This window comes from Ips typographus, linkage group LG15 (genome assembly GCF_016097725.1).
Source record: "Ips typographus isolate SLU linkage group LG15, UJ_Ityp_2.0, whole genome shotgun sequence".
Taxonomy (NCBI): Eukaryota; Metazoa; Arthropoda; class Insecta; order Coleoptera; family Curculionidae; genus Ips; species Ips typographus.
The window spans coordinates 7,872,900-7,893,502 of record NC_138436.1 but is presented as its reverse complement, the minus strand read 5'-3'; the positions used below and the strand labels follow the sequence as shown (position 1 = coordinate 7,893,502).

Genomic DNA, 20,603 nt, shown 5'->3' with positions numbered 1-20,603 from the left:
TATCAAAAAAGTCTAAAGAGGAGAAATTGTAGGGAATTTCATCCTCTACAGCATTGCTTCTATGGACTTTTTTCCTAGAAGGTCACCCTAGGGAAATATTTGGCAAAAACTGTCCTTAAATCAAAAAAATCAAGTTCCTAACCTTAAAACTGACAGATTGCCGTCATTTTGAATATTTGATATGACGCCATTTTGTTTGAATATCTCCGGAACTAAAAGAGAGATCATTTTGAAAAAAAACCGTCAAGGTCATGGCTAGCTTGACTAAAAAAAATCAAGAACGTAAAGTCAAAATGGCCGATTTGACAGCTTGTCAAAGCAGTTAGACACCGTCGCCATTTTGTCTAAATATCTCCGGAACTAGAGGAGATAGAATTTTGAAAAAAATACCAAAAAAAAGCTCAAGATCAGGGCTACCTGGAACCAAAAAAATGAAGATCAGGTGACAGCAATTTTGCTGTTTTTTTCTCGAGTATCGTTTGTGCCAAAATTCTTTTACTGTGAAGCACAGTCTAAGCCACCAGCTCGCGCAAAAACCACCCCAATCGAACGTTTAGAACGTGCTTGGCAAAGAAGACCAATCATATACCGGCGCAGCGCGCGCGGCGGTATACGAACTGTCAAACGCGCGTTCGTTTTGACAGTTGACAGCGTGGCGCGGCAGCACCGTCGCGCACCTGACCGGCCCGTCCCCCACACGCAATCCACTCTGTTACATCGTCCTCTGCGAGCCTGTGCAGTGCTGAACCGGCGGTGAGTAGCATCCGGAAATTTCCACCCAGAAACCCACCCATCCCACCCTGAAACGCCCAGAAAACCACCCAACAACCCTTAAAAATGCTTGTCCAGAAGAAATTTTAGGTTAATCCACCATTGAGAGGAATAAAATCAAAGCAGGCCTGGAGTCGGCCATTTTGTGTGTGTATGTAGAGTTCAATTGTTTTTGGGGGGAGATGTCAAAGTATTACTAACTGTCATTTTTTAGGGGGTTTTTCAGTGGATTTGTGGGGTTTTCCAGGGTTTTTCCCCCCCCCACACACCTTCCCCACCTTTTACCGGGTTACATAATACGTTTGCCCTGAACTTTACCAGTTCCAAGTCCGTTTGACAGTTAGCACTGTCACTGACAGTGAAGAGGTTTGAAAAGTGATTTTCTTTGGTGTTTTCCGCAGGATTTTCCCGAAAAAAACCAACCAAAACCAACAAAAAGACACCAAAAATGTTTGCCGCCGCTAGACTGATCGCCCCCGCTGCCAGAAATGCCGTAAGTACCATTTTTTTCCGCCATCTTGTGTAGGTTACATAACACTGGCTTTTTGGGTGGTAAACCACCCAAAACCCCCCCAAAGGGGGTGTAATAACCTGGTGGGCCCCTTTTCAAGGTGCCACCCAACTAGTTTAGACTGCCAAACAGGCTTTGTGAGAGTAAACCAACTGAAATACCCCCTTGGGTCGAGACAGGCTGGTTTTCCGAGCTTTTTTGGCTCGAACTAGTTATGTAACACACTCGGAATTAGGTTAGGACCTGTTTTGAGTTAGTTTAGTGCTTTTTAGTGTTAATTCACCAGATTTTTGAGCTTCTGGTACTAAAGTACCTATTTGAGTCCCTGAAAATTGGGTTTTTAGCTTGGTCGAGTGGTTCTAACCTGATTTTCTGGGTTTTCGAGTGACGAAGTGAAATTGACCCTTAACCCTACATTTTTGGTTACATAAACTGGACTTTTGGATAACCTAATCCTACATAACCTTGTTATGTAATGGTGCAGGGCCAGCAATGTGGAACAACAAGTTGTGTTGGGTAATCTCGGGCTGTGCTGTCATGGGGTTAGTTTGGTTGTAATTCTTGGTTTTCTGGGGATTTTTTTATTTTTTTTGTCCCTGACTGTTTTTTGGCAGTTTCTCAACTTTGACCTCACTTTTCTGCCTTACTGTACTTGATTTTTTAGGGTTTTTTAGTGTCTTTGGATAGGAAATTTAGTGGGGATTCCAAAAATGTGCTTAAAACTGTCATTTTCCCACTCCAAGTGGGTTTTACAAGCAATTTTGTCCCTGACTGTCCCTTCAAACTGTCTTTCTGGCAGTTTTAACTTTGACCTCACTTTTCTACCTGACTGTACTTGATTTTTTAGTGTTTTTTAATGTCATTGGATAGGAAATTTAGTGGGGATTCCAAAAATGTGCTTAAAAGTGTCATTTTGTCACTCCAAGTGGGTTTTACAAGTGATTTTGTCCCTGACTATCCTTCCAAACTGTCTTTCTGGCAGTTTCAACTTTGACCTCACTTTTCTCCCTGACTGTACTTGATTTTTTAGTGTTTTTTAGTGTCATTGGATAGGAAATTTGGTGAGGATTCCAAAAATGTGCTTAAAACTGTCATTTTGTCACTCCAAGTGGGTTTTACAAGCGATTTTGTCCCTGACTATTTCTACAAACTGTGTTTCTGACAGTTCCAACTTTGACATTGTTTTTCTACCTGACTGTACTTGATTTTTGAGTTTTTTTTAGTGTCATTGGATAGGAAATTTAATGAGGATTCCAAAAATGTGCTTAAAACTGTAATTTTCCCACTCCAAGTGGGTTTTACAAGCCATTTTGTCCTTGACTGTCTACAAACTGTGTTTCTGACAATTCTAACTTTGACATCACTTTTCTCCCTGACTGTACCCAATTTTTTAGTGTTTTTTAGTGTCATTGGATAGGAAATTTAATGAGGATTCCAAAAATGTGCTTAAAACTGTCATTTTGTCACTCCAAGTGGGTTTTACAGGTGATTTTGTCCCTGACTGTCTTTTAAAACTGTCTTTCTGGCAGTTCATAATTTAACCTCACTTTTCTTCCTGACTGTACTAAATTTTGAAGTGTTTTTTAGTGTCATTGGATAGGAAATTTAGTGAGGATTCCAAAAATGTGGTTAAAAGTGTCGTTTTGTCATTCCAAGTGGGTTTTACAGGCAATTTTGTCCTTGACTGTTTTTTAAAACTGTCTTTCTGGCAGTTGAAACTTTGACCTCACTTTTCTCCCTGACTGTACTAAATTTTGAAGTGTTTTTTAGTGTCATTGGATAGGAAATTTAGTGAGGATTCCAAAAATGTGGTTAAAAGTGTCGTTTTGTCATTCCAAGTGGGTTTTACAGGCAATTTTGTCCTTGACTGTCCTTTCAAACTGTCTTTCTGACAGTTTCAACTTTGACCTCACTTTTCTCCCTGACTGTACTTGATTTTTTAGTGTTTTTTAGTGTCACTAGATAGGAAATTTAATGAGGATTCCAAAAATGTGCTTAAAACTGTCATTTTGTCATTCCAAGTAGGTTTTATAGATGATTTTGTCCTTGACTGTCTTTTCTGACTGTTCAAACTTTGACCTCACTTTTCTATCTGACTGTACTTGATTTATTAGTGTCATTTGATAGGAAATTTAGTGAGGATTCCAAAAATGTGCTTAAAACTGTAATTTTTTCACTCCAAGTGGGTTTTACAAGTGATTTTGTCCCTGACTGTCTTTTAAAACTGTCTTTCTGACAGTTTCAACTTTGACCTCACTTTTCTACCTGACTGTACTTGATTTTTTAGTGTTTTTTAGTGTCATTGGATAGGAAATTTAATGAGGATTCCAAAAATGTGCTTAAAACTGTCATTTTGTCATTCCAAGTGGGTTTTACAAGTGATTTTGTCCCTGACTGTCTTTTAAAACTGTCTTTCTGGCAGTTCATAATTGAACCTCACTTTTCTTCCTGACTGTACCCAATTTTTTAGTGTTTTTTAGTGTCACTAGATAGGAAATTTAGTGAGGATTCCAAAAATGTGCTTAAAACTGTCATTTTGTCATTCCAAGTGGGTTTTACAAGTGATTTTGTACCTGACTGTTCTTTTAAACTGTCTTTCTGAGAGTTTCAACTTTGACCTCACTTTTCTCCCTGACTGTACTTGATTTTTTAGTGTTTTTTAGTGTCGTTGGATAGGAAATTTAATGAGGATTCCAAAAATGTGCTTAAAACTGTCATTTTCCTACTCCAAGTGGGTTTTATAGGTGATTTTGTCCCTGACTGTCCCTTCAAACTGTCTTTCTGGCAGTTTTAACTTTAACCTCACTTTTCTACCTGACTGTACTTGATTTTTTAGTGTTTTTTAGTGTCATTGGATAGGAAATTTAATGAGGATTTCAAAAATGTGCTTAAAACTGTCATTTTGTCACTCCAAGTTGGTTTTACAAGTGATTTTGTCCCTGACTGTCCTTTCAAACTGTCTTTTTCGGCAGTTTAACTTTGACCTCACTTTTCTCCCTGACTGTACTTGATTTTTTAGTGTTTTTTAATGTCGTTGGATAGGAAATTTAGTGGGGATTCTAAAACTGTGCTTAAAAGTGTAATTTTCTCACTCCAAGTGGGTTTTACAGGTGATTTTGTCCCTGACTGTCTTTTAAAACTGTCTTTCTGGCAGTTTAAACTTTGACATTGTTTTTCTACCTGACTGTACTTGATTTTTTAGGGTTTTTTATGTCATTAGATAGGAAATTTAGTGAGGATTCCAAAAATGTGCTTAAAACTGTCATTTTTCTACTCCAAGTGGGTTTTACAAGTGATTTTGTCCTTGACTGTATTTTAAAACTGTCTTTCTGACAGTTTCAACTTTGACATTGTTTTTCTACCTGACTGTGCTTGATTTTTTAGTGTTTTTTAGTGTTACTGGATAGGAAATTTAATGAGGATTCCAAAAATGTGCTTAAAAGTGTCGTTTTGTCACTCCAAGTGGGTTTTATGAGTGATTTTGTCCCTGACTGTCTTTTAAAACTGTCTTTCTGGCAGTTTTAACTTTGACATTACTTTTCTCTCTGACTGTACTTGATTTCTTAGTGAGTTTTATGTCATTAGATAGGAAATTTAGTGAGGATTCCAAAAATGTGTGTAAAACTGTCATTTTGTTACTCCAAGTGGGTTTTACAAGCGATTTTGTCCCTGACTGTCCCTTCAAACTGTCTTTCTGGCAGTTTCAACTTTGACCAGTTTTTGCTAAATAACTCAAAAACGGTTAAAGTCACGAAAAAATTTAAAGAAAGCAAAAATATTCTTAATGAATTTCTCAACCCAGCACCGTAACTTGGCAGGACAGTTTTTTGCTTCCAGTATACAGGGTGTGCGCGAAAAGTATGGTGCTTTACTGTTTTTGCTCACCCTGTACGCAATTTTTTAGCTAGAATTTTTTTCTCAACACCATTGAAAAGAGCAGCTCAAGACGGTTAATTTGAGTGGTCAAACCACCCTGTACGTTAGAAAATAACCGAGTTACAGGGTGTTCAAATTTCAATTCAGAAATGTGACGGAATATTTCAATTTTCAGATCCTCAACAACTCGAAACAGTATCTGCGACCATTGAGCAGTGCAGTCAGTCAGAACCAATCGCTGGTTCAAACCGTGCAACAGCACCAACAGAAACAGGTACGTTTACGCTGAATAATGTCAGCTGTCAAAGCTGTCAAAACAATTTTCTTTGTTTTGGGTGACAGTTAGAGCAAAACCGATTTCAGATTTGGATTCCCCGTCCCCGAATTAGTCGAAAACGAGTACAAACACGACCCCTCTATCTCGATCCAAAATGGCGGAAAACGCAAAATGGCGTCCGTGGACGCCATTTTGAATTTTTTCTAAAAAGTCGAGTTTGTACTCGTTTTCGACTAAATCGAGGATGGGGAATCCGATGGTGGGGTTAGTTTTCCTCCAACTTTCCACCCACTCGATTTAGCGGCAGTTTCTCGAACTGGGTGACAGTTGAAGCAAAACCGATTTCAGATTTGGATTCCCCGTCCCCAAATTAGTCGAAAACGAGTACAAACACGACCCCTCTATCTCGATTCAAAATGGCGGAAAACGCAAAATGGCGTCTGTAGACGCCATTTTGAATTTTTCCAAAAAAATCGAGTTTGTACTCGTTTTCGACTAAATCGAGGACGGGGAATACGATGGTGGGGTTAGTTTTCCTCTAACTTTCCACCCACTCGATTTAGCGGCAGTTTCTCGAACTGGGTGACAGTTAGAGCAAAACCGATTTCAGATTTGGATTCCCCGTCCCCAAATTAGTCGAAAACGAGTACAAACACGACCCCTCTATCTCGATTCAAAATGGCGGAAAACGCAAAATGGTGTCCGTGGACGCCATTTTGAATTTTTCCAAAAAAATCGAGTTTGTAGTCATTTTCTACTAAATCGAGGACGGGGAATCCGATGGTGCGGTTAGTTTTTTTCTAACTTTCCTCTCACTCGAATTAGCGGCAGTTTCTCGAACTGGGTGACAGTTAGAGCAAAACCGATTTCAGATTTGGATTCCCCGTCCCCAAATTAGTCGAAAACGAGTACCATGAAGCCTAGTGAAATTTTCAGTTTTGGCCGCCATTTTGTCCAGTTAACCTAATCTAACCTTATCGTCCTCCGTATCTCCCAAACGGTTTGACCGATCAAAACGCGGTTTTCACCATTCGACTCGGCTACTAAACTAGTATCTTTGACAGCAGTTTGACAGATGTAACTGTCAAAACTGTCTTTAGACGCTATTTTGAATTTTTCCAAAAAAATCGAGTTTGTACTCGTTTTCTACTAAATCGAGGACGGGGAATACGATGGTGAGGTTAGTTTTCGTCTAACTTTCCACCCACTCGATTTAGAGGCAGTTTCTCGAACTGGGTGACAGTTAGAGCAAAACCGATTTCAGATTTGGATTCCCCGTCCCCAAATTAGTCGAAAACGAGTACAAACACGACCCCTCTATCTCGTTCCAAAATGGCGGAAAACGCAAAATGGTGTCCGCGGACGCCATTTTGAATTTTTCCAAAAAAATCGAGTTTGTACTCGTTTTCGACTAAATCGAGGACGGGGAATCCGATGGTGCGGTTAGTTTTTTTCTAACTTTCCTCCTACTCGATTTAGCCGTAGTTTCTCGAACTGGGTGACAGTTGGAGCAAAACCGATTTCAGATTTGAATTCCCCATCCCCAAATTAGTCGAAAACGAGTACCATGAAGCCTAGTGAAATTTGCACCTTTGGCCGCCATTTTGTCCAGTTAACCTTATCTTCCTCCGTATCTCCCAAACGGTTTGACCGATCAAAATGCGGTTTTCACCATTCGACTCCGCTACTAAATTAGTATCTTTGACAACACTTTGACAGTGAATTTTAGGGAATTCCAGAATGATGATAGCATTGTTTGTTGTTGACGTAACAGTGATTACAACACTTCCTTGGATGTCTGACCTGGTCTAGTTTGAACGTGCCTGTACCACAAAATGGGCCATTTTTTTTTTTTTTTAAATTTTTTTTCTGGTTTTCAGGCCAATCTTCTGCCCGCCATTCGTGGACTTCAGACCAGTCCAGTGTCCCGGGACATTGATTCTGCCGCCAAATTCATTGGCGCCGGTGCTGCCACCGTCGGAGTAGCCGGATCAGGTAAATGAGTGTTTTTTTGTTTCCCCCCACCCTGTCTGTGTACAGTCCGGAACTTTTGTGTGTTGCTTTTTTTTTGGGTTTTAGTTTGTTCACCAGAGTGTACAGGGTGTCCTCTATATATTAGAAAAAAAAAAACCGTCAATCTGTCAAAAAATGCGCAATTGTCATAAAATGACAGTTGTACATGGAAAAAGTGTATTTCCATACATGTTTGTACATTGTTAGGGTATTTTGAACATTTTCAGGCATTTTTGAATATTTCTAGACATTTTCGAACATTTTTAGGCACTTTTGTACATTTCCTTACATTTTTGTACATTTCAAACATTTTAGAACATTTCTAGACATTTTTGTACAATCCAAGACACTTTTGAACATTTCTAGACACATGTTGAACATTTCCAAATATTTTTGAGCTTTGCTGGACATTTTTGAACATTTCCAAACATTTTTAGACACTTTTGAACACTTGCAGGCATTTTTGAACATTTTAAAACAGTTTTGAACATAACCAGACATTTCTGTACATTGTTATATATTTTTAAACATTTTTAGATTCTTTTGAACACTTTCAGGCATTTTTGCAAATTTTCAAAAAATGTCTAGATTTTTGCACATTTCTAGATATTTTTGTACATTGTTAGACATTTTTGAACATTTCCAGACAGTTTTATACATTGTAAGACATTTTTCAACATTTTTAGACACTTTCAAATATTTTCTGACATTTTTAAATATTTTTGAACATTTTTAGGAACTTTTGAACATTTCTATACATTTTTCCACATTGCTAGATATTTTTGAACATTTCTATACATTTTTGTACATTGTTAGACGTTTTTGAACATTTCTAGACACTCTCGAACATTTTTAGACATTTTTGAATTATCCCAGACATTTTTAAAAATTTTTGAACATTGCTAGACATTTTTTGGAACTTTTGAACATATTTAGACACTTTCGACAATTTCTAGACACTTTCGAACATTTCTAGACATTTTTTAACATATTCAGACATTTTTGAACATTTTTAGACACTTTCAAGTATTTTCAGACATTTTAAAATATTTTTGAACATTTCTAGACATTTCTATACATTTGGGTATACACTTTTCAACATTTCCAGATATTTTTCCACATTACTAGACATTATTGAACATTTCTAGACATTTTCGAACATTTCCAGCAATTTTTGTACATTTTTAGACACTTATGAACATTTCCAGACATTTTTGAACATTGGTAGACATTTTTGAACTTTTCTAAACATTTTTAGGAATTTTTGTACATTTTCAGACATGTTTGAACATTTTTAAAAATTTTTGTAAATTTTTAGACACTTTCGAACATTTCCAGACACTTTTGAACATTGCTAAACATTTTTAGATATTTTTGTACATTTTTAGGCACTTGTGAACATTTCCAGACTCTTTTGAACATTGCTAAACATTTTTGTACATTGTTAGGCACTTTTGTACGTTTTCAGTCATTTTTGTACAATTCCAGACACTTTTGTACATTTTTAGACACTTTTCAACATTTCAAATATTTTTGAACTTTTCTAGTCATTTTTTAACATTTTTGAACATTTCTAAACGTTTACAGAATTTTTGTACATTTCTAGACACTTTTGAACATTGTTAAATATTTTTAGATATTTTTGTAAATTGTTAGGCACTTTTGAACTTTTTCAGACATTTTTGTACAATGCCAATCATGTTTGTACATTTTTAGACACTTTTTTTACATTTCCAGATAAATTTTTCCATTGTTAGACATTTTCAAACATTTCCAGAAATTTTTAAACATTTTTAGACATTTTTGTACATTTTCAGATATTTTTGAACATTTTTGAACATTTCGAGACAATTTTGAACATTGCTAAACATTTTTGAACATATCTAAACATTTTTAGACATTTTTGTACATTTCTAAACATTTTTAGATTTTTATGTACATTTCGAGAAATGTTTGAACATTTTTAGACATTTTCGAACATTTCCAGACAATTTTGAACATTGCTAAACATTTTTAGACATTTTTGTACATTGTTAGACACTTTCGAACATTTATAGACATTTTGGAACATTTCTTGAAATTCTTAAACATTTTTAGAAACTAGTGAACATTTTCAGACATTTTTGAACATTTCTAGACACTTTTGAACACTTTCAGGCAATTTTGAACATTTTTAGAAAGTTTTGAACATTTCTAGACATTTTCGAACAATTTTAGACACTTTTGAACATTGTTAAACATTTTTAGACATTTTTGTACATTGTTAGGCACTTTTAAACGTTTCCAGACATTTTTGTACAATTCCAGACACTTTTGTACATTGCTAGACATTTTTGTATAATTCCAGACACTTTTGAACATTTCTAGACATTTTCGAACAATTTTAGGCACTTTTGAACGTTTCCAGACATTTTTGAATATTTCCACACACTTTTGAACATTGCTAGACATTTTAAAACATTTTTAACATTTTTCGACACTTTTGTACATTTTTAGACACTTTCGAACATTTCGAGACACTTGAACATTTCCAGACATTTTTGTACATTTCTAAACATTTTTAGACACTTTCGTACATTTTTAGATTTTTCGACAGGTCTCAGAATCAAAACTGTCACTCGTCCATTAAATTGGCATTTTTTGACAGCCGCGTCAAATTGACAGTTTGACAGCTGTCACTCGAATCAAGTGCGCGGGACAGTTATTTTTGACTCGAAATTGTGAAATATCTCAAAAACTGTCACTCGGCGATTAAATTCGCATTTTTTGACAGCAGCTGTCATTCTAGTAAAGTTTGACAGGTGATGACAGTTATTTTTGACTTAATTGTGAACTGTCACGATCAAATTTACGATTTTTTTTTTTGACTTGACAGTTGTCATTTGATTTTGACAGCTGTCACTCGAATCAAGTGTGATGACAGTTATTTTTGACTCGATTGTGAAATATCTCGAGAACTCAGTCACTCGTCGATCAAATGTTCGATTTTTTTTTTACTTGACAGCTGTCGTTTAGATTTGACAGCTGTCATTTGATTTTGACAGCTGTCACTCGAATCAAATGCGCGATACCGTTATTTTTGACTTAAATTGTCAAGTATCTCGAAAACTGTCACTCGTCGATCAAATTTACGATTTTTTTTTTCACTTGACAGCTGTCATTTAGATTTTGACAGCTGTCACCTCAAACCAAGTGTGATGACGGTTATTTTTTACTTAATTGTCAAATATCTCGAAAACACTGTCACTCGTCGATCAAATTTACGTTTTTTTTTGACTTGACAGCTGTCATTTTATTTTGACAGCTGTCAGTCGCGACGGGTTATGACGGTTGCCCGCGTGTAGGGGACGCCCTGCGCACCTCGTTTTGTCGCACTAACCATCATCGGGGGGCGGTTAAGAGTGGGGGGGGGGAATGGGGGCGCCAATTGCTTTGATTCGCACTGTATCTGAGTGATATAGTTTTAATCGCGGCGCATTGCAGGTGTGGGCATTGGCATGGTGTTTGGCTCGTTGATAATCGGTTACGCTCGTAATCCGTCGTTAAAACAGCAAATTTTCTCGTACGCCATTTTGGGTTTCGCCCTCTCGGAAGCGATGGGCCTGTTTTGCTTGATGATTGCCTTTTTGATGCTTTTTGCGCTTTAAGCGCAAGCGCGCGCGACGAGAACAAGCGAGGTTGACTGTCAACTGTCACACCGACTGTCAACTGTCTTTGGTGACGTTGCGTTTGCGCGCGTGCGTCTGATTGGTCGTGGCTCGCGCGTGACGTCATCACTCTAACCTCATTTGTTCTCTCTCTCGCTCGCTCGATTAACGAAACTAACTAATTCAATATTGCGATTGTAGACGATAAGAACAACCAAAAGTGCTGTTTTTTTTACGTTTGTTTGAATAAATTTTTATTTTCTTTGTTTTGTATTGTTTTTTGGTTTTGGTTTTTTTATTTTTTTTATTTTTTTTTTTTGTATTTTTTTTTGTGTATTTTATTTAACCGGAACGTGGTGTATCGGGGCTTTAAGTTAACCGTCGCTAACCCAGCCCAACCTAACCTAACCTAACCTTACTAATATAGTATTCTTTCTAGTCGAGTAATTTGGTAGTTTTCAGGAAAAAAAGTAAAAAAATTGTCAAATGTCATTTTTTCCTGTCAAACGTCAATTGTTGGGTCTGAAATTTTTTTTTTACTGTCAAAAATATCAAATTTAAAAAAAAAAAAAAAAAATATTATTATTTTATTTATTTTTTTTTCACGTCAGTTTACACCAAATTTTTATTTTTCTTAAACGTCACATTTCTGTCAAATGTCAAATTAAAAAAAATATACAAAACAAAAATTAAAAAAAATATATATTTTTTGTTATTTTTATTTTTTTTTTTTTTTTTGTATTTTTTTTTTTTGTCAGTTTACACCAAATTTTTATTTTTTTTTATTAAACGTCGATTTTACTGTCAAATGTCAAATTAAAAAAAATTATTATTATTTTATTATATTTATTTTTTTATTTTTTTTTCTTGTCAGTTGTTTACACCAAATTTTTATTTTTCTTCTTAAACGTCGATTTTTATGTCAAATTAAAAAAAAACAAAAAAAAAATTATTTTTTTTTATTATTTTATTTTTATTTATTTTTTTTATTTTATTTTTTTTTGTCAGTTGTTTTGCACCAAATTTTAATTTTTTTTTATTAAACGTCGATTTTACTGTCAAATGTCAAATTAAAAAAAAAATAAAAAAAAATTAGTATTATTTTATTATTTTTATTTTTTTATTTATTTTTTTTAATTTTTTTTTCTTGTCAGTTGTTTACACCAAATTTTTATTTTTCTTCTTAAACATCGATTTTTCTGTCAAATTAAAAAAATTAAAAAAAAAATATTTTTTTTTATTATTTTTATTTATTTTATTTTTTTCTTGTCAGTTGTTTGCACCAAATTTTTATTTTTTTTTTATTAAACGTCGATTTTCCTGTCAAATATCAACTTTCTGTTGACGTCAATTTTGTTTTTCTGTCAACATCAATTATTCTGTCAAATGTCTTTTTTTTCTGTCAATTGTCAGATTTCTACACAAAATTTATAATTTTATGCTATTTATCAATTTTTCTGTCAAATGTCTTATTTTTTTCCTGTTAAAAACGTCAATTGTGGTGCCTAAAATATTCTGATTTTTGTCAAATGTCAATTTGTCAATTAAATATTAATTTTTCTGTCAATTTCAATTTTTTACACCAAATTTATATTTTTCTCGTAAAACGTCACTTTTTCTGTCAAATGTCAATTTTTTTTTACTGTCAAATAGTAATTTGTCAATCAAATATCTTTTTCTGTCAACAATTGTCGGTTTTCTAGAAAAAATTTATATTTTTCTCGTTAAAACGTCCATTTTTCTGTCAAATGTCAAATTTTCTGTTAAATCTCAGTTTTTCTGTCAAATGTCAAATTTTCTGTCAATTGTCAATTTTTTACACCAAATTTACGTTTTTCTGGTTAATCGTAGTTTTTCCTGTCAAATGACAATTTTTTCTGTCATTTATCAGTTTTTTTACACCAAATTTATATTTTTCTGTCAATTTTTCTTTCGAATGTTTTTTTTCGGTCAATTGTCAGTTTTTCTGTCAAATGTCAGTTTTTTACACAAAATTTGTATTTTTCTCGTTGAAACGTCGATTTTTCTGTCAAATGTCAAATTTTCTGTTAAATCTCATTTCTTTCTGTCAATTGACAGTTTTTTTACACCAAATTTATATTTTTATGTTATTTATGAATTTTTCTGTCAGATGTCATTTTTTTCCTGTCAAAAGGCAATTATGGTGTCTAAAATATTTTGATTTCTGTCAAATATCAATTTGTCAATTAAATATTAATTTTTCTGTCAATTGACAGTTTTCTATACAAAATTTATATTTTTCTCGTAAAACGTCACTTTTTCTGTCAAATGTCAATTTTTATTACTGTCAAATATTAATTTGTCAATCAAATAAATTTATCCGTCAATTGTCATTTTTTCTGTCAAATATCAGTTTTCTACGCAAAATTTGTATTTTTCTCGTTAAACCTCGATTTTTCTGTCAATTGTCAGTTTTCTAGAAAAAATTTATATTTTTCTCGTTAAAACGTCCATTTTTCTGTCAAATGTCAAATTTTCTGTTAAATCTCAGTTTATCTGTCAAATGTCAATTTGTCAATTAAATGTCAAATTTTCTGTCAATTGTCAATTTTTTACACCAAATTTACGTTTTTCTGGTTAACCGTCGCTTTTTCTGTCAAATGACAATTTCTTTTGTCATTTATCAGTTTTTTTACACCAAATTTATATTTTTCTGTCAAATTTTCTTTCGAATGTTTTTTTTCGGTCAATTGTCAGTTTTTCTGTCAAATGTCAGTTTTTCTGTCAAATGTCAGTTTTTTACACAAAATTTGTTTTTTTTCTCGTTGAAACGTCGATTTTTCTGTCAAATGTCAAATTTTCTGTTAAATCTCATTTTTTTCTGTCAATTGACAGTTTTTTTACACCAAATTTATATTTTTATGTTATTTATGAATTTTTCTGTCAGATGTCATTTTTTTCCTGTCAAAAGGCAATTATGGTGTCTAAAATATTTTGATTTCTGTCAAATATCAATTTGTCAATTAAATATTAATTTTTCTGTCAATTGACAGTTTTCTATACAAAATTTATATTTTTCTCGTAAAACGTCACTTTTTCTGTCAAATGTCAATTTTTATTACTGTCAAATATTAATTTGTCAATCAAATAAATTTATCCGTCAATTGTCATTTTTTCTGTCAAATATCAGTTTTCTACGCAAAATTTGTATTTTTCTCGTTAAACCTCGATTTTTCTGTCAATTGTCAGTTTTCTAGAAAAAATTTATATTTTTCTCGTTAAAACGTCCATTTTTCTGTCAAATGTCAAATTTTCTGTTAAATCTCAGTTTATCTGTCAAATGTCAATTTGTCAATTAAATGTCAAATTTTCTGTCAATTGTCAATTTTTTACACCAAATTTACGTTTTTCTGGTTAACCGTCGCTTTTTCTGTCAAATGACAATTTCTTTTGTCATTTATCAGTTTTTTTACACCAAATTTATATTTTTCTGTCAAATTTTCTTTCGAATGTTTTTTTTCGGTCAATTGTCAGTTTTTCTGTCAAATGTCAGTTTTTCTGTCAAATGTCAGTTTTTTACACAAAATTTGTTTTTTTCTCGTTGAAACGTCGATTTTTCTGTCAAATGTCAAATTTTCTGTTAAATCTCATTTTTTTCTGTCAATTGACAGTTTTTTTACACCAAATTTATATTTTTATGTTATTTATGAATTTTTCTGTCAGATGTCATTTTTTTCCTGTCAAAAGGCAATTATGGTGTCTAAAATATTTTGATTTCTGTCAAATATCAATTTGTCAATTAAATATTAATTTTTCTGTCAATTGACAGTTTTCTATACAAAATTTATATTTTTCTCGTAAAACGTCACTTTTTCTGTCAAATGTCAATTTTTATTACTGTCAAATATTAATTTGTCAATCAAATAAATTTATCCGTCAATTGTCATTTTTTCTGTCAAATATCAGTTTTCTACGCAAAATTTGTATTTTTCTCGTTAAACCTCGATTTTTCTGTCAAATGTCAAATTTTCGGTTAAATCTCAGTTTTCCTGTCAAATGTCAATTTTTTCTGTCAATTATCAGTTTTTGTACACAAAATTTGTATTTTTCTTATTTAACGTCGATTTTTCTGTCAAATGTCAAATTATCTGTCAATTGTCAGATTTCTACACAAAATTTATATTTTATGTTATTTATGAATTTTCCTGTCAAACGTCAATTGTGGTGTCTAAAATTTTTGTATCACTGTCAAATGTCACATTTTCTGTCAAATGATTTAATTCTGTCAATTTGTCAGTATTTGTACACCAAATTTTAATTTTTCTTCTTAAACGACGATTTTTCTGTCAAATGTCAAATTTTTTTCCCCTGTTAACGTCAATTTTTTTTTTTTTTCGTTTTTTTTTCTAGTTTGACATCTCACAAATGTAATTTGACAAAAGTGTAATTAAATATGTAAATTAATTAATACTTATTATTAATTAATTATATTATTATTTATTATTTTTATATTTAATTTAAAAATGTATTTATATTTTTTTTGTAATGACTGAAAATATAATGAAATTGATTATTTTTGTAATTTTAATTACAAAAGTAATTTTTATTTATTTTTTTTCAATTTTTTTATTTTGTCTGTCATTTTTTTTACAAAAATAATTTTTTTAATATTTTTACAATTCGAATTTTAAACAATTTACTAAGTTAAATGTTTGGAATTTAAAAAAATAAAAAAGAATTAAATTGGACTAATTTACTGTTAAAAATTCACAATAAAAATAATAAAATAAAAATTTGTAATTAAAATTTTTGTAATTTTAATCACAAAATTTTTTTTTTTTAATTTTATTGTTTTGTCTGTCATTTAAAGAAAAATAAAAAAATATATATTTTTTTTAAATTTAATAATGTTTATTTAGACAAGTTTATTGATAAAATCAACACTTTTTGACAAATGACAAGTTGTCGAAAAAAAATATTAATTTTTTCAATTTTATTATTTTCTCTGTTATTTTTTAACAAAAATTTTTTTTTTATTTTTTTACAATTCGAATTGTAAACGATTTAATAAGTTGAATGTTTGGAATTTAAAAAATAAAAACAAAAATAAAAAATAATTTAATTGGACTAATTTAGTGTTAAAAATTCACAATAAAAATAATTAAATAAAATTTTGTAATTAAAATTTTTGTAATGACAATTAGAAAAAATTTTTTTTTTAATTATTTATATTTAATTTTATTTTCTGTCATTTAAAAAAAAATAAAAATTAAAAAGGAAATAACAAAAAAATAAAAAATTAAAAAAATCAAACAAAATATTTTTTTTTAATTTATTTTTTTTTATTTTATTTTTTTGTCTGTCATTTGAAAAAATAAAATAAAAAATAAAAAAAAAATTAAATTTTTTTAATGTTTATTTAGACAAATTTATTGATGAAATCGACACCTTTTGACAATTGACAAGTTGTCGATCGAATTATTATGAACGATAGATTTATTTAAAAAAATTAAAAAAATATATTTTTTTTTAATTATATTATTCTGTCTGTCATTAAAAAAAAATAATAAAAAATGAAAAAAAAAATCAAATTTTTTTTTATTGTATTTTATTATTTTGTCTGTCGCTTAAAAAAAATTAAAATAAAAAAAAAAATTTTTTTTTAATTTAATAATGTTTATTTAGACAAATTTATTGATAAAATCGACACTTTTTGACAATTGACAAGTTGTCAAAAAAAAAATGTATTTTTTTTTAATTTATTTTTTTAATTTTATTATTCTGTCTGTCATTAAAAAAAAATAATAAAAAATGAAAAAAAAAAATAAAATAAAAAAAAATATATTTTTTTTTAATTTAATAACGTTTATTTAGTCAAATTTATTGATAAAATCGACACTTTTTGACAATTGACATGTCAAAAAAAAAAATTTTTTTTTATTGTATTTTATTATTTTACTCGACTAGCTAGTTTGTTTGTCACTCGATTTTAGTTTTGTTTTGTTGTATTAACCATTTGTTTGCGCATCATCAATCAGTTGTTTCATCCCTAACCTCACATTCTCCACCAGGTAAGCTAATGCACGTGTTTAATATTGTTTGTTAGTTTTTGTTTATTAATTTTTTTTATTAAATATCAAAAAAAATAAAAAAAATAATTAATTAATTACTAAATAATTAAAATAAAAAAAGTTATTTTAATTAATTAATTAATTCATTTAAATTTTTTTTTATTAATTTAATTAAAATTATTTTTTATTCTAATTTGTTTATTCTCTTTAAATTAATTAATAAGAAAGTTGTTTTAATTGATTAATTAATTTTAAAAAATAATTGATTTAATTATTAATTAAGAATAAAATAATTAATTCTATTATTATTTTCTTATTTTTTTTTTCTCAATTTTATTATTTGTTATTATATTGTCATAATCACTAATTAATTAATTTGATTAAAATAATTGAATTACTAATTATTTATTAATTAATAGTAATTAATCAATTCATTTAAAAAAAAATTGATTAATTTAATTAAAATTATTTTTTATTTAATTTGTTTATTATTTTTTAATTAATTAATAAAAAATAAATTTCAATCAATTAATTAATTTTAAAAAAATAATTGATTTAATTATTAATTAAAAATAAAATAATTAAATTTAATAATAATAATTCCATTATTATTTTCTTAATTTTTTTTTCTCAATTTTATTATTGTCATTTTTTATTATATTGTCTTAATCAATAATTTTTAAATTTTTAATTAATTTTTAAATTGAATAATTTGATTAAAATAATTGAATTACTAATTAGTTATTAATTAATAAAAAAAAATCTCAAAATTTCTCAATTTTTTTTTTACTTATTTTTTTTATTATATTGTCATAATTAATAATTAATTAATTCAATTAAAATAGTTGAATTAATTAATTATTTTTTTATTATTTTCTTAATTTTTTTTTTTTAATTTGTTTATTTTTTTTAAATTAATTAATAAAAAAGAAATTTTAATCAATTAATTAGTTTTAAAAAAATAATTAAATTTAATATTAATAATTCTATTATTATTTTCTTAATTTTTTTTCTTACTTTTATTATTGTCATTTCTTATTATATTATTATTATATTGTCATAATTAATAATTAATTAATTTTTCAAACATTGATTAATTTAATTATAAAATAATTGAAGTTTTAATTAATTAATTATTTTTTTCTTAATTTTTTTTATTTTTTTTTTTTTTAATTTTTTTTTTTTTATTTTTTTTTAATCAACTTTTTTTGTAGGTGCCGGTATCGGAACGGTGTTCGGCAGCTTGATCATCGGTTATGCGAGAAATCCCAGCCTGAAACAACAACTCTTCTCGTACGCCATCTTGGGCTTCGCCCTCTCCGAGGCCATGGGACTGTTTTGTCTGATGATGGCCTTTTTGTTACTATTCGCCTTCTAAGAAGGATTTAAGAGGAAAAAAAAATTTAAAATACTTTTTATTAATTAATTAATTAAAACACAAAACAAGAAAAGCAAAAAATCACGTATGTACCGTAATTTCTGTATATTTTTCAAATTTTCTTTTTTTTTAGTAACATTTTGTTTTTTTCTGAAAAAAACAAATTTCCAAGACGTTATCGTGCGATTTTGATTTTTTTTTTTTTTTTTTTTTCTCCGCTTCAAAGAGACTTTGGGCTTATTATTTATTTGGTTTTTTTTGGGGGTGGGGGGGAAAAAAAAAACAAAATCGAATCGTACGAGTGTCACGTGTCGAAATGCTACTGCTTAGAACAGAGAGAGAGAGATAGAGCGAAACAAAAGAAGGTAGAAGAGCAATGTGGCGTGGTTTCGTGTATAGATCCGTTAATTTGAGAAAATTAATAGAAAAAACCGGTTAAATAGGAAAATTTGTGTAATTTCTCTCGCTCGTAACGTAATAAAAGATCGTTAGTTGTGTACTTCAAATAAAAAAAAAATTGTTTTTGATTTTATAGATGTGACTTTTTTTTTTTTTGTACCCTAAAGTTTGACCTCACTTTTCTCCCCGACTGTACTGAATTTTTTAGTGTTTTTTGAGGTTATTGGATAGGAAATTTAGTGAGGATTCCAAAAATGTGGTTAAAACTGTCATTTTCTCACTCCAAGTGGGTTTTAGAGGTGTTTTTGTCCCTGACTGTCTTTTAAAACTGTCTTTCTGGAAGTTTCAACTTTGACATCACTTTTATCCCTGACTGTACCAAATTTTTTAGTGTTTCTTAGTGTCATTGGATAGGAAATTTAGTGAGGATTTCAAAAATGTGCTTAAAACTGTCATTTTCTCACTCCAAGTGGGTTTTACACGCATTTTTGTCCTTGAGTGTCTTTTAAAACTGTGTTTCTGACAGTTTTAACTTTGACATCACTTTTCTCCCTGACTGTACTTGATATATTGGTGTTTTTTAGTGTCATTGGATAGGAAATTTAATGAGGATTCCAAAAATGTGCTTAAAACTGTCATTTTCTCACTCCAAGTGGGTTTTATAGACAATTTTGTCTCCGACTGTCCTTTCCAATTACATTTCTGACAGTTTAAATTTTAACTTTACTTTTTTCCCTGACTGTACTAAATTTTTAAGTGTTTTTTAGTGTCATTGGATAGGAAATTTGGTGAGGATTCCAAAAATGTGCTTAAAACTGTCATTTTCCCACTCCAAGTGGGTTTTACAGGTGATTTTGTCCCTGACTGTCTTTTAAAACTGTCTTTCTGACAGTTTAAATTTTAACCTCCCTTTTCTCCCTGACTGTACTAAATTTTGTAAGGTTTTTTAGTGTCATTAGATAGGAAATTTAGTGAGGATTCCAAAAATGTGCTTAAAACTGTCATTTTGTCACTCCAAGTTGGTTTTAGAGGTGATTTTGTCCCTGACTGTCCTAAAAACTGTCTCTGGCAGTTTCAAGTTTGACCCCACTTTTCTCACTGACTGTACTAAATCTTTTAGTGTTTTTTAGTGGCATTGGATAGGAAATTTAGTGAGGATTCCAAAAGTGTGCTTAAAAACGCGATTCGGTTACTCTAAGATGGTTTTACAAGCGATTTTGTCCCTGACTGTCATTACAAATTGTCTTTTTAGAAGTTTCAATTTTAACCTCACTTTTCTCCCTGACTGTACCTAATTTTTTAGTGTTTCTTACGTCATTTGATAGGAAATTTAGTGAGGATTCCAAAAATGTGCTTAAAACTGTCATTTTCTCACTCCAAGTGGGTTTTGCAAGCGATTTTGTCCCTGACTGTCCTAAAAACTGTCTTTCTGGCAGTTTCAACTTTGACATCACTTTTCACCCTGACTGTACTTGATTTTTTAGTGTTTTTTTTAGTGTTATTGGATAGGAAATTTAGTGAGGATTTCAAAAATGTGCTTAAAACTGTCATTTTCCCTCTCCAAGTGGGTTTTACAAGCGATTTTGTCCCTGACTGTCCTGACAAACTGTCTTTTTGACTGTTCAAACTTTGACACCGCTTTTCTCCCTGACTGTACCGAATTTTTGAGTGTTTTTTAGTGTCGTTGGATAGGAAATTT

The 20,603-nt window shown here is 30.4% G+C and overlaps 1 protein-coding gene across 2 annotated transcripts; it reads left to right on the top strand.

Annotated features, from left to right (window-relative positions):
• Positions 1 to 622: 622 nt before the first annotated feature.
• ATPsynC (ATP synthase, subunit C) lies at positions 623 to 19,039 on the top strand. 2 transcript variants are annotated; one of them, XM_081993186.1, is made up of 5 exons: positions 623 to 753; positions 1,173 to 1,264; positions 5,334 to 5,432; positions 7,316 to 7,430; positions 10,932 to 11,361. In XM_081993186.1, exons 2-5 carry the CDS (start codon positions 1,220 to 1,222, stop codon positions 11,093 to 11,095), a joined length of 423 nt encoding a protein of 140 aa, XP_081849312.1. In that variant the 5' UTR covers positions 623 to 753; positions 1,173 to 1,219; the 3' UTR covers positions 11,096 to 11,361. The 2 variants fall into 2 exon arrangements, with proteins under 2 accessions (XP_081849312.1, XP_081849311.1); XM_081993185.1 differs by lacking the exon at positions 10,932 to 11,361 and adding an exon at positions 18,342 to 19,039 and having other exon boundaries at positions 636 to 753.
• Positions 19,040 to 20,603: the final 1,564 nt, after the last annotated feature.

Coding starts and splice junctions, on each gene's coding strand:
- ATPsynC (XM_081993185.1), top strand. CDS start 1,220: ATGTTTGCCGCCGCTAGACTGATCGCCCCCGCTGCCAGAAATGCC. Junction 1,265..5,333: donor CCCCCGCTGCCAGAAATGCC/GTAAGTACCATT, acceptor TTCAATTTTCAG/ATCCTCAACAACTCGAAACA. Junction 7,431..18,341: donor CGTCGGAGTAGCCGGATCAG/GTAAATGAGTGT, acceptor CTTTTTTTGTAG/GTGCCGGTATCGGAACGGTG.